The 14,373-nt window shown below is 41.7% G+C and overlaps 1 protein-coding gene across 1 annotated transcript in view; it reads right to left on the minus strand.

Annotated features, from left to right (window-relative positions):
• C3 (complement C3) overlaps positions 1–14,373 on the minus strand; it is a 140,268-nt gene that overhangs the window by 74,932 nt on the left and 50,963 nt on the right. Inside the window, exons 16-20 of the mRNA XM_068274111.1 lie at positions 10,550–10,624; positions 9,530–9,733; positions 4,961–5,072; positions 2,518–2,603; positions 108–247 (exon numbers count right to left, since the gene is read on the minus strand). Of these exons, the coding sequence (XP_068130212.1) occupies positions 108–247; positions 2,518–2,603; positions 4,961–5,072; positions 9,530–9,733; positions 10,550–10,624 (617 nt within the window). The remainder of the gene's footprint in view (positions 1–107; positions 248–2,517; positions 2,604–4,960; positions 5,073–9,529; positions 9,734–10,549; positions 10,625–14,373) is intronic.

Here is a 14,373-nt window from a genome sequence, read left to right on the forward strand (position 1 = left end):
TTGCGCAAACAACAGTAAAAGACTGTCACGATTGTACTGCAGGTACATTTAAATGGACAGTGTTCAACTGACAATGAATGCAATACAGATACGATTTCAATCCTTACTTTTATTCTGTCGTTTCCATAATTGTATAGAACAGCCCGAATTTCCACCTGCTCGTTCCTCACTACAGAATAGGGCAGCCTCAGGTCAACGAAGAAGTCTTTAAAGACCTGAATCTCATATGGTTTGGCAACACAAAGACCTGAAATTAAAAGAAAAAAAGACCAAATGTGCCATTTAGAGTGAACAGCAAATGCTGAAGCAAAAAATGCAAAAGTTAAGGCAACCAACCTGAGAATCTAGCATGTGTTCAGCCAGCCCAATGCAATGCCAGGAGATGATCATCTTAGCTGAGCACATTGTTTCCCTCACTACCCCGCCTGGTGGAAGCCACACCATTTAGGTGCCACAATGTCATATCTCCTCCCCTCTCCATAGAAACAGAACACATTGCTGGGCTGTAGCTGAGTAATGCTTCTGTATGGCACTCCAGTCACAACTGTTGCCTAAGGCATTAAGCCCTGATGCTTGCAGTAGATTATCCTGAGGAAATGCCTTGATGACGTGAAATGCGTCAGTGGGTGGGGCTAACGTCCACATGCATCCCGCTCATACTTGAAGGACTATATGCCACACACTGCACTTTGTGGAGCCCTGGAGACTTCCTGGTATCCTTGCTGAGGTGTCAGGACTTTAAAGGGAATTTAAAGTTAGAAGAATATGAAGGCTGCTTGCCATATATATTTCTTTTTAAACAATACCAGTAGCCTGGTAGCCCTGTTGAACTTTTTGGCTGCAGTTGTGTCTGAATAACACCAGAAACATGCATGCAGCTAATCTTGTCAGATATGGCACTAATGTTAGAAACTACAAAAGCATCAAGAAAAAAAGGATGTAAATCTAGACCTCAAATGCTCCAAAAATACAAGCTTTATTCATGAACAGCACTAAATTGGGTACAAAAGAACACACTGATTAAAATCGTTTAAAAACCAATGCAACAGGAATGCCCTGCAACAGGAATAAACAAAAAACGACACTTACCTGGGGCTTGTATCGGCCCCCTGCAGCTGTCATGTCCCCCGCCGTCCTCCTACAATCCTCCGTTCCCTGCCGCAGGTCCCATTCTAATTACGCGTCTAACGTGTGGCGTGTGGCATCGGGAGCTTACTGCGCAGGCGCAGTACAAGAAAAATTTGTACAGCACCTGCGCAGTAAGCTCCCGCTGACATGCGCTGGAGCGAGCATTATTCGCCTAGTTAGACGAATATTAGATTGGGACCGGCGGCAGGGAACGGAGAATCGCAGGAGGACGGTGCGGGATATGACAGCTGCAGGAGGGCGATAGAAGCCCCAGGTAAGTGTCGGTTTTTGTTTATTTAAGCCCTTCACACAACCCCTTTAAAGGTCTGTGAAGGGGCCCTTTTGAGCGGACCTGCAAGGACGGTGTGGCAATCTAAAGCTGGCCATATACATAGATTTCCACCCAATGATCCAAAATGATTGATTTAGTTTCAATTAGCCCAAGGTTTATGTATACAGAGTAGGGATGGTCGGAAATTTCCGCCAAAACTGAAATTTCTCTTTTTCTGATCGGAAATCTGTTTTCCGATCGGGAAATCTGATTTCTGCACAAATCCAATTTACCAAGACTCAAACGGAAATTGTATTGCCGAGGTCATTATAGGCCAATCAAAATACTCGGATACTACTGAGTATTTTCAAGTCTTATGATTGACCGAGGTTTTCCATTTGTTGCAGTAAAACTCTGCATTCTCTTATTGGTCCATTACTACTGATCATTTCTGATGTATCATTTTCTGCGAAAATTCTGAAAATCAGAAATACTCGTAGTATTGGACCGATCAGAGAATGCAATCATTTACAGCAAAATTCGGAAAACCTCAGACAATTTAACTGTTTAAAAGTACATTGTAGTGTAAAGTATTAATTTTTAACGGAATAATTTCATTTTGTCCGCAAACATTACGGCCATCCGCAAAATATTACGAATTTCCTAAAAACCAATACGTTTTTGGAATTCGTAAATCGCATTACTGTTGCTATATCTCGCAGTAACAGAAATCGTCTGAACCATCCCTAATTCAGAGGAATATTTTTAACTGGATCCGGACCGACACAGTTGAAATCTATGTCCTGCAGGTGGCAGCGCGGATCTGACAGGACGTAGATTTCAAACATCGTCGCCGTGCCGCTTTGCCGGCATAGAGATGGCAGAGAGAGAAAGACCTACGGCGATGGGCAAGCGGTGTGACCGGCGGGAGGGGCGGAATATTGCAGCAATTCATCGGTATTTGCCGGTAAGCGCCGTTTTACAGTACCACTCTCTGGTCCTTAAGGGGGCAGAGATTGCTGGTAGGGAAGTAGTTAAGATAATAACGTTTCTCACATTTTGAATATAGTGCGTTATACCTATTCTTTGAAAAGAGTTTGTTACTACCCCTAGATTACCTTTTTTTTCTGAGAGACTAACGGCCAGGACCTCCCAGGTGGTGATGGAATCCTTCAGGAAGACATTAAGGACCTTGGTGGAAAGTCTGCAAAGTAAAGCAAATACAAATTGTGGTGGCATTGAATGGAGAACATTATTATTGATAGTGATGATGATGATAATAATAATAATGACAATTAAGAGGTTTGCATTGACTCGTGGTCAGAAGCACTGGAGGGTGAATTTATAACTATCAAGAGAAAATCACTACTTATGCTAGAGCGGTTTATCTGATCAAAAAAACCTGACCAAGATTACTCCTGATGAAGGTGGCAGCGACTCCACCACACATGAGGCTTGATTCTCTAAAGTGTGATAACTGATATCACAGCAGTTATCAAGCGATCTGCCGCACACAAAGGTTTTCACGGGAACAGCGTTACTTTGCATAATAAGCGAAGGTTTACACGCGATCACGTGCGCATTTCATGCAAAGTAACGCTGTTCGCAGATCGCGTGGTAACTGCTGTGATAGCAGTTATCACGCTTTAGAAAATCGAGCCCATAGTATGCAACTAAAAATTGATTTATTCAGCCTTATTGCGTTTTGTTGAGAAGTTAAGCAAACCTTCGCTTCACAGCATTTTTGGGTCACCTCTTTCCTTCTAAAGGCCAGTACACACAGTGTACAAATATTTGTACAGACGCATATCGCGCGACCGTTCATTGGTGTGCATGCTGTGAGTGACAACGACAGTATGCAGACAAGGGGCTCAATTCACAAAGCGGTGCTAACCCAGTAAAAGACTTTAGGCGTGATAACTATTGCACCACGCTGGTGAAAAGCCAGTTTAGTCGTGATAAGTTTAGGCGTGATAATTTTAGATAAGTTTAGATCGCGTGCAAAGTCCCGTGCGCAAAGCAGCGCTATTAAACTCTATGCGAAGTGCACCAGACTTTGCTAGCACAAAACTTTTGATCAGCTGTGCACTGCAGTGCTAACCCAGTTGGTGCTTAAACTTATCTAGCCTAAACTTATCACGCCTAAACTTATCATGCCTAAACGTATCATGCCTAAACTTATCACGCCTAAAATGAGTTTAGGCGTGATAAGAGGCTTTTAACCAGGGTGCTAACTGTTAGCACCGCTTTGTGAATCAAGCCTAAAGCTACGTCTACACGTAGCGATCTGGCGGCTCGATTAGCCGCCGGATCGCCTCTTCCGCATCCCTGCGCGTACCCGCCGCGTCACCGCTCGGCCGCGCCTGCGTCACATTCGATCCGCCCTCGTCCCCGCCCGGCACCGCTTATCTTCCGCTCGATTCCCTGCCATTGTCCCCTCGTGGGGAACGAGCAGGGAATCGGCAGTGGCAAGATCCGACCTGTCGGATCTTATCAATCGAGCCGCATTAGCGGCTCGATTGATAAGCCAAATCCCAGCCGGATCGCTACATAGCTTAAGGCCTTGTCCGAGCGATTAAACTGTTCAATTGCTCGCGCAAACCGTCGCGTAGTCTGTTGTTGTCCTGCTGTGTGTACGAAAATCTTCTACAGACGGCATAGTCGCTACCAACATACGTCTAAGGAAACCAGGCTTTACCCCCACGCCCCCACCCCCACCCCCCTAGTGATCAGGCCATTTTTTACAATTCAGACCAATGCAGCTGTAACAGCTTGCTGCAGGACTGTCCAACTAAGCACACAAATTAATCTTGGTCCCTTTTCTTGCCACCAACAGAGCTCTCTGTGGCATCTGATTGCTGCTGCTGTGTTTTTATTTATTAATTTAAATATTCTTTGTTTTTAAAAATTAGGTTTTTTTTCATTTTAATTGGATCTTAATCCCTACTCTCACACAGAACCCTCCTGTGATGGTGCCTAACCCTAACCCCCTAGGTGGTGCCTAACCCTAACCCCCTAGGTGGTGCCTAACCCTAACCCCCTAGGTGGTGCCTAACCCTAAGACCCCCCCCCCTTTTGGTGCCTAAGACTCCCCAGGTGGTGCCTAACCCTAAGACCCCCTGGTGGTGCCTAACCCTAAGACCTCCCCCCCCCCCCCACTTGTAATGGCTAATCCTAACCTCCCCTGCACCCTTGAATCAAAAATCTTGGCTATAAACTCCCCTCCTGGCCGCAATAGCAGAATAGGGGGCGATATACAGGCTGGGAACGCGAACAATCACTCGCGTTCCCATGCCTGTCGGCCGGTGACGGCCAAACCGGAAGTGTTCGCCGGCGGGTCCTGGAGCGTCAGAGCGGGGCTGCGAGGGCACCGATCGGCTGCAGGGGGCTGAGGGAAGCCCCAGGTGAGTTAATCTCATTTTTTTCCCAAAGCTTTAGGTTCACTTTAAGTAGAGAAAACACCATGGTAGCATATTTTACCACGCATATGCAAATGATTTATATCTTACAAATATGAGAATACATATTCACAGCAGAATAAGAAGGAATTGTTGGATTTACCCGGCACCGTCTGGTTTTTCATTCAGCGTCTCTATCTTCCAGAACCAGGACTCTGGGAATTCAGATCTGGACACAATGTCAGCATCGGGCATGTACTCATCATCATCGTCACCTGTCGGAAACAATGGTACAGCCCAGGGTGAACATGGCACAATCCAACACGACTACAAGCGACCCACGACTACATGCTTTTTCCCAGATCCACTTTCTTACATCAGTTGTTCCAAAACATCTAAGATTTTTTTTATTTTGTTTTTCCAGACCGAGAAGTCTCAATTCCTCGTTCCTGGGAGTGGTGAATATTTTTCCAGAAAATTGAATGGTTTAGTATAAATTGTCAATTTCATGATTTAAAGGCCCAATCATATTTTTTTCAATATTTTTTTTTTTTCATAATTGGGGAAAATTGATTACATTTCAGATTTTTCATAAGCTACAATCAAAATTCCATTTACAAAATTGATTGTAATTCTTAATTTAAAAAAAATGTATTGTGAAGCCACGTTAAAGATGGCCACACATGATACAATAAGCAAGATTGTATTTTCAGTTTTTTTTTTTTCAAAGTTGTACTGAAAAAACGAAGGTTTTATTTTTAGCAAGCAATGTGATGAATGTGGTGTGTGTGCTGATTGGGAGTGGCAAATATTCTGATACATTTTTTAGAAAATTAAATGGTTTTGGATAGATTGTCCATTTTTTGTTTATAAATGTAATTTTTGGGGGGAGTTTTTGGTAATTGTATTCATAATTGGGAAAAAAATTGACACGTGTGCTATATACGTTATATAGTGATATTCATATCTAGGAGAACTCATGGAGAAGCATGTGATCAGATTGGTCGGAGTTATAGATTACCCAGCAAGCTCATGGCGAACCAGAACTCCTAGAACTTAAAGGGACAACAAATGATGATTTGCATATTCAGCAGTGATGCATCATGGGAGACATCATATGCTCACTCCAATCTAAATAATCACAAATATCTTCCATTTTAAGAAGGAAACTTCTGTTTTGCAGTTTGGTCATGTGATAGACATGTAAGTCTCTGATTTACTAGTCATGATCATGTGCTAAAGCAGAATGTACCTAAGCAAATCAGCTGATCAAAAAAAAAATCACATGCTTGTCTATGAGTTCTTCTAGACACAGCAATTACTAGTGATATATTGGTTAGATTTTTCAAACGTTACAGTCAGAAAATTTGATCATGAATCCCGCATAAAAAAAAATGTATTGTGTGTGGCCAAATTGCTATATCCTTACTTGCTAGAACTGTAGAAAGGGCATTTGCAAAATGTTTCATTACAATTTCTATATCTATCTATCTATCTATCTATCTATCTATCTATCTATCTATCTATCTATCAAAGGTAATAGTATAATTGCGCTCTTGACTTTAACAGTTTCCACATTCACCTTTCCCCCCCTTCATGGACTCACTGAAGGGGGGGAAAGGTGAATGTGGAAACTGTTAAAGTCAAGAGCGCAATTATACTATTACCATTTGATCATCGCTGGCAGTAATCCAGAGACTTAATTGCAGCACTTGACGACTGTCAGTGCAGAATCCATTGACTGTTAAGAACAAGCATACGAACAGTTGTTTGCTATATGTGAAGCGAGCACTTTTACTATTTCATTTTAATCTCTATATATAAAAGCACATACAATTGTACATTAACATTCAGAAACACAGTTTGCAGAGCAGTTTGAATCCCAGCCAGAGCACTATCTGCACAGAGTTTGTATGTTCTCCCGTGTCTTTGTGGGTGTCCTCCCAGATCACAAAAACATACAGATAAGTTGATTGGCTTCCCCATAATTGGCCCCAGACTACAATAGATACATACACTACACGATACATACATAGACATATGACTATGACAGGGATTAGATTGTGAGCCCCACTGAGGGACAGATAAGTGACAAGACAATATACTCTGCACAGTGCTACGGAAGATGTCAGGGCTATATGAGTACTAAAAAATAAATAAACAAAAATAATAATAATGATTCTACCTAATCACCACTGTCCCTGCGTCTTCTGTCCCTGTGTCTGTGCTTTTTGCCAACGTGCATGCACGGCACACGGACGTTACAAACTGGAGGACAGGTGGACGGCCATTGGTGCATGTGGCGGCTGGCGGGGAGAGCGGCCATGCGCACATGCGGCGGGAGCGCGGGCGGGCGCCCGTGAGAAGGGGATCACATCCCAGCCCTAGCGCCCGGAATAATAATAATAATAATAATAATGCACATATTGTCAAGGTGTCCTGACACTTATGGCTCCTGGGTGAGCATAGTGTCTGAAATGACAGAATTACACATTTGCCAGGAACCTATTTAATGATTCAACTACATTATTAGCTACAGTCGTGAGCTGGAGGGTATTTTGCAAAGCATGAGGTCACGCCATTGATAGGATAAGAACAGTCAGCTATGAGGACAGTTTAATTAATTTTCAGGTTAAAAGGAAGCTCCTGCAAAGAATTAAATTGAAAACCTCCCTCAGTTATATTCAGTATTGAGTATCTTTTCCCACTTAGCTACAATTTACCTTAAAAAGAAACTCCGACCAAGAATTGAACTTTATCCCAATCAGTAGCTGATACCCCTTTTTACATGAGAAATCTATTCCTTTTCACAAACAGATCATCAGGGGGCGCTGTATGGCTGATATTGTGGTGAAACCCCTCCCACAAGAAACAAGAAAAGTATGTACTCTTGCAGTTTCCTGTCTGTGAACCTTGCTGCATTGTAGGAAATAGCTGTTTACAGCTGTTTCCAACAGCCAAAATAACATGCAGCTGCTACATCACCTGCCAACAGTAAAAATGTCACCATGTAATAAATGTCAGAATGTAAATCAGGGATTTAAAAGATTTTACAATGGGCAAACACTGACTAAATCATTTATACATAATTATTGTAAAAATGAAGCACTTTTTTTATTACATTATTTTCACTGGAGTTCCTCTTTAACACTCTTCCCCAAACCTCTCCTCAGATCCCACCAGCATCTCCTGCATTGCAGATGACCACTTATATTCAGCACATATGGAAGTGCCTGGCCACTCCACGAGGCAACTACTTGTTATTAAGTATCCTTTGAAACATACAAACTAGCATAATAACAGAAGGCAGTGAAGACAGGCATCTGTTTTATAATAGCGTCCACTAACTTAGGCACCTGTTGTTGCCGATAGTTTGAGTACTGGAAATATAATGTCACGATATTCTATTCAGGGATGGTCGTAGTCAGCCAACTTCGCTACGCTGGAACTACGCATAGTTTAACGCAATTACGCTTCGCCAAACTATGGCTTTGAAATCAAATATTCACTTCATATGCATTTTGTAGAATATGCGTTAAAATACGCAATTACGCGTAGTGAGAAGCGTAGTGTATGTGGATGCTTATGCCCGTACGCAGAATATTTTACGCATTAATTCCTCTTTAAATGCTTACACCGGGAATTCTTCTATGCGTACATTCCCCTGTCCAATGCGTAAATTGTAAGCATACAATGGCACGCGGAAAATTAGACGCGAGTAACGCCTTTGTAGTTCACTACGCAATACACATGTTAACTACGCATAGTGGGCATAAGCTACGCGTAGTGGTACTTCGCTATGCATAAATTCATAAGCGTACTACAAACTACGATGCGTAGATGCGAACTATGATGCGTAAATTCACACTGGCGTAGTTTCTGCTCAACCCTGATACTATTATTGGCTTCCATGATCTATACCTACTTCACTCTAATCCCCCCACCTACCCCTAACCCCCACCTATGCCTAACCCTAACCTTTTCTGCCTATGTCTAACACTAACCACCTTGCTTTTGCCTTACACTAAACTCCCCACTACATAGGCTTAAGACTGCCCCCCACCTACACCTAACACTAGCCTATATACCCAAGTGCAACAGCTGATCTAATGTTCAACTTTATGATATCCAAACTCCGGGGTTCCAGCACAAGTAAGCTCTGCAAATGTCCAGTATAATGAGGTGCTCCTTTTTACTCCATGTACAGAGCTTAATCGTGCATGCCCGTTACGGATACGCTTAAACATGGATGGGAGCCACAAAAAGAAGCCCCGGCAGCACCAGAAGGCTAGAAGAGAATCCAGGAAGCCTCTGGATCATCCAAAGGCTTCCCACTACTGAGGTAAGCATCCAGTTCAAGCCCTTCCTCACTACAGGGTTGTATTAAGTTACATAGTTATTTGGGTTGAAAAAAGTCATACGTCCATCGAGTTTAACCAGAAAATAAAGTACAACCCCAGCCTGCTCCCTCACATATCCCTGTTGATCCAGAGGAAGGCGAAAAAAACCCTACAAGGCATGGTCCAATTAGCCCCAAAAGGGAAAAAGTTCCTTCCCGACTCCAGATGGCAATCAGATAAAATCCCTGGATCAACACCACTGGGAATTACCGAGTAATTATAGCCATGGATGTCTTTCAACGCAAGGAATGCATCTAAGCTTCCCTTAAATGCAGATATAGCATTTGACCCAGATATAGAATTTGTGGTATTTCCCTATCGACAGTCCTTACTTCTTGCATACTCATCAAAATCTTTCAGATTTTTCTCCGCTGCTTTTTTCTTCTCGATATATGTACAGCAGTCCAGGAAGGCGTCCGCGCACTCCTTGCCCTCCATAATGCGTTCTGCTCTATCTGCACAGCCGTATCCCATGGGATTCTCATGCATTCCGTCTTGGCAGCACTGTCTTATTTTCTCATTTTTGTACTTTCCAGCTGAAATAAAACAAGAGTGGGGTGAATTTTTAAGAAAATATTAATTAAGTTATCTTAACAAAAATCCCATTGTTCTTGTCGGCAAATAGGCAAAGTGGCTGGCTGCTGAAGCCAATATGCAGAGAAATGGTGTTCAACTTACGTTTTTGGACTTTGGCTGGCCAGGACACAAAATGGCAGGAATATTATAAATGCAATAAATAAATAAATAAATAAAATAAATAGCTGCAGGAGGTGTAGGTCTTTATTTGGAAGGCCTGCATAGAGAGCATTGCAATTGTCCAGACGTGATGTGATGAAGGCGTGGGCTAGGGTTGGAAGATCCACTGAAGGAATGAGGTGCTTTCATTTTGTAATATTCTTTATGTGAAAAAAGGACAGCTGAAATGTGATTCCTGAAGTTTAATTCCCCATCAACCAGTACACCCAGGCATTGCACAGTGGTGCGGTTAGTAGGGTGTGAGTTCCCTACTCTCACCGGTGCTGACTGTGTCTGGAGCTGCTTTGCTGCTAGGCGCTGACCTCCAATGAACCCCAGTTTTTTCACCATTTAGTTAAAGTCATTCATCCTTTCCTGTAGCTCAGCTAAGTATTAATTTATATTAAGGGCCTGAGCCCACTAAGGCAGTTGTATCCGCTTCTGTCCACTATCAGTGGCGTCAGGCCCTTAGAATTGGGTCTGTCATGTCAGGTTTGCACTACACATATAGCTCGTTGTCCTCAGCATAGCAGTGGTGTTTCAGACCGTGTTTTTGGATAATTTTTCCAAGTAGTTGCATGTATAGGGGGAACAACAAACTTATAAAAGAATCTTACCATATGTGTTTTTCTGTGCAATCAGCTGGGCAGTGGAACGGCGTTTCCGAGCAACAGGAACCTCACAATTGTGTTCTGAGAGAGGAAAATGAAATGATTTAAACAATGTGTTACATCTTACACGGAAAGGATTTGTACATTGTTTTAATGTTATTCTTATTTATTTATGTCTGTGATTACTGAACACTACTATTTAAAAAAAAATTTTTAAAGCAGGCAGCTGTGATACTTATATATTTCCGCCAGCATTGCTACTTCAGTACTTTTTTCCTATTTTTTTTTTAAACCTTTCAACCTGCCTAATACTATTATTGATGTTTTACTATTTTAGGTTTGTGATGGTGTTTTATAGTGCTCTTTTGCATGCCCCATTTCAGGGCCGGCTCTAGACATTTTGCTGCCAGAGGCAAACTTGTGAGGATGTGCCCCCCAATTTGAAATGATCGCACAGCCCCCAACAATTTACTGCTTCATTTAATGTTCTCACATGACATGCTGCAGCTCAACACAATACACAGCCGCTCCATTCCTCCTCAGTCAGGACAGCAGTGACACCTCCTTCCTTCTGCTGTGCAAGTCAAATGAAACAATGCTGCTCTCCTGCCTCCCCCTTCTCACTCACTGTCAGACTCCTCACACAGCACAACAAGCTTGTTTTCCCCAATGATGACCTCTTCACCTCCCTCTCCTTTCGCTTCTTCTCCTACTCTGACTGCATGCTGTTAGTTTAAACACAGTACAAATATGCTACCCCTATACTCTCTGCACCTGATGTAAATGTTTCACCTTGCTTCATGAGAGAACCGACCCTGCCCCATATTGTAATCCCTGAAAGCTAAAAATGCTTTTCAGTTAATTTTACTGATCCCCTGAACCCGAGGTAAGAGACATATGGAGGCTGCTATATGACATTGCACTGTTTTTAAATGTGTTTTCTCCTTTCAATGTTGAAATGGATTTTTTCTAAAACTTTAAGTTCTTTTTAAAAAATTGGGGCTTTGTAATCAACAGTAAAAATCAACCCTACAAACTTCAAAATGATATTCGCGAAACGGTGAAAAATTCTGCAAAATCGACCCTACAAACTTCAAAATGATATTCGTAAAAAAAAAAAAACTTCTGTAATTTTGCAAATATATTAATGAAACTAGTTTGGGCAATTTCACTCATACAAAATAGTTATCATCATCATCTTTGCACTTTTATGGCACTTTATCATTGTATTTATATATTAATTGTACATATTTTGTTTTCTTTGCACTAACTACTTTTTAAATGATTACTTACACAATAATATATATATATATATATATATATATATATATATATATATATATATATATATATATATATATATATATATATATTTATACACAATATTTTTAACCCGGGTTCTTATCCAGGGAATGTTCAGGCTGAACAGACCTGTGGATTATTTCTAAAGACACCGTGCCTATTATTTCATTTTATAATATACCAGGGCCAGATGCAATGTACATACAGTGGGTTGCAAAAGTATTCAGCCCCCTTGAAGTTTTCCACATTTTGTCACATTACTGCCACAAACATGCATCAATTTTATTGGAATTCCACGTAAAAGACCAATACAAAGTGGTGTACATGTGAGAAGTGGATCGAAAATCATACATCATTCCAAACACTTTTTACAAATAAATAACTGCAAAGTGAGGTGTGCGTAATTATTCAGCCCCCTGAGTCAATACTTTGTAGAACCACCTTTTGCTGCAATTACAGCTGCCAGTCTTTTAGGGTATGTCTCTACCAGCTTTGCCCATCTAGAGACTGAAATCCTTGCCCATTCCTCTTTGCAAAACAGATTAGATGGGCAGCGATTGTGAACAGCAGTTTTCAGATCTTGCCACAGATTCTCGATTGGATTTAGATCTGGACTTTGACTGGGCCATTCTAACACGTAGATAGGTTTTGTTTTAAAGCATTCCATTGTTGCCCTGGCTTTATGTTTAGGGTCATTGTCCTGCTGGAAGGTGAACCTACGCCCCAGTCTCAAGTCTTTTGCAGTCTCCAAGAGGTTTTCTTCCAAGTTTGCCCTGTATTTGGCTCCATCCATCTTCCCATCAACTCTGACCAGCTTCCCTGTCCCTGCTGAAGAGATGCACCCCCCGAGAATGATGCTGTCACCACCATATTTGACAGTGGGGATGGTGTGTTCAGAGTGATGTGCAGTGTATGTTTTCTGCCACACATAGCATTTTTCATTTTGGCCAAAAAGTTCCATTTTGGTCTCATCTGACCAGAGCACCTTCTTCCACATGGTTGCTGTGTCCCCCACATGGCTTGTGGCAAACTGCAAACGGGACTTCTTATGCTTTCTGTTAACAATGCCTTTCTTCTTGCCATTCTTCCATAAAGGCCAACTTTGTACAGTGCATGACTAATAGTTGTCCTATGGACAGAGTCTTTCACCTGAGCTGTAGATCTCTGCAGCTCATCCAGAGTCACCATGGGCCTCTTGGCTGCATTTCTGATCAGCGCTCTCCTTGTTTGGCCTGTGAGTTTAGGTGGATGGCCTTGACTTGGTAGGTGTAAAGTTGTGCCATACTCCTTCCATTTCTGAATCATCGCTTGAACAGTGCTCCGTGGGAGGTTCAAGGCTTTGGAAATCTTTTTGTAGCCTAAGCCTGCTTTAAATTTCTCAATAACTTGATCACTGACCTGTCTTGTGTGTTCTTTGGACTTCACGGTGTTGTTGCTCCCAATATTCTCTTAGACAACCTCTGAGGCCCTCACAGAGCAGCTGTATTTGTACTGACATTAAATTACACACAGGTGCACTCTATTTAGTCATTAGCACTCATCAGGCAATGTCTATAGGCAACTGACTGCACTCAGATCAAAGGGGGCCGAATAATTATGCACACACCACTTTGCAGTTATTTATTTGTAAAAAAATGTTTGGAATCATGTATGATTTTCGTTCCACTTCTCATGTGTACACCACTTTGTGTTGGTCTTTCATGTGGAATTCCAATAAAATTGATTCATGTTTGTGGCAGTAATATGACACAATGTGGAAAACTTCAAGGGGGCCGAATACTTTTGCAACCCACTGTAATCATGTTATTGTGATCTATGCATTATTTGATATAATCATGTACCAGTGGTCGATTCCTGCAGTTTTTATAATAGTTTTACATTTATAATGTGTACTCTTTGAAATATTATGAAATTAATGTTTAAAATATGATTATTAATTAAATATTTCATGGTAGTGTTGTTTTCAGGCAAACTTTTTTCCCCTTTTTCTTTTAACCCTTATATTGAAAACATCACAATTGGGTACCCAAGCCAACCATTGCACAAGGATACGTTTTGGTACATGGTGCTTAAATTCAATAGCGTGACAAAGTCTTCTGCAACCCTACCCATCCTTAAAGTGGATCTGAGCTCAGAACTTCCTCTCTGCTCTAAAAGATTAGGGACAGTATGAAAACAATCAGGGAAAAATATTCTTTGTTTCTTTGCACAGAAATCCCCCCCCTGACAATTTACTGGATGAACTTTAAGGGAGCAAAGGAAGGGTTAAAGCATCTGTCTTTCCTGTACGGCTAACACAGAAGCGCTGTGAGTCATGCCTACTGATTACACATCTCTTACACTGTAGCTAAATAAATAAGCACAGCTCAATTCAGCTGATTTCTACAGCATTTCTTTGTGAAATGGACAGTTTTAAGTCTGTTCTTTGTGAGAGCTTGGGTTCACTTTAAAATAGGCTAGTAGAAAGGTCTTCTACCCACTGAGGGAGGCTATGGCTTCACCCCAAAGTATCCTGGCATTTAGGATCT

The sequence above is a fragment of the Hyperolius riggenbachi genome, chromosome 3, assembly GCF_040937935.1.
Source record: "Hyperolius riggenbachi isolate aHypRig1 chromosome 3, aHypRig1.pri, whole genome shotgun sequence".
Classification (NCBI taxonomy): Eukaryota; Metazoa; Chordata; class Amphibia; order Anura; family Hyperoliidae; genus Hyperolius; species Hyperolius riggenbachi.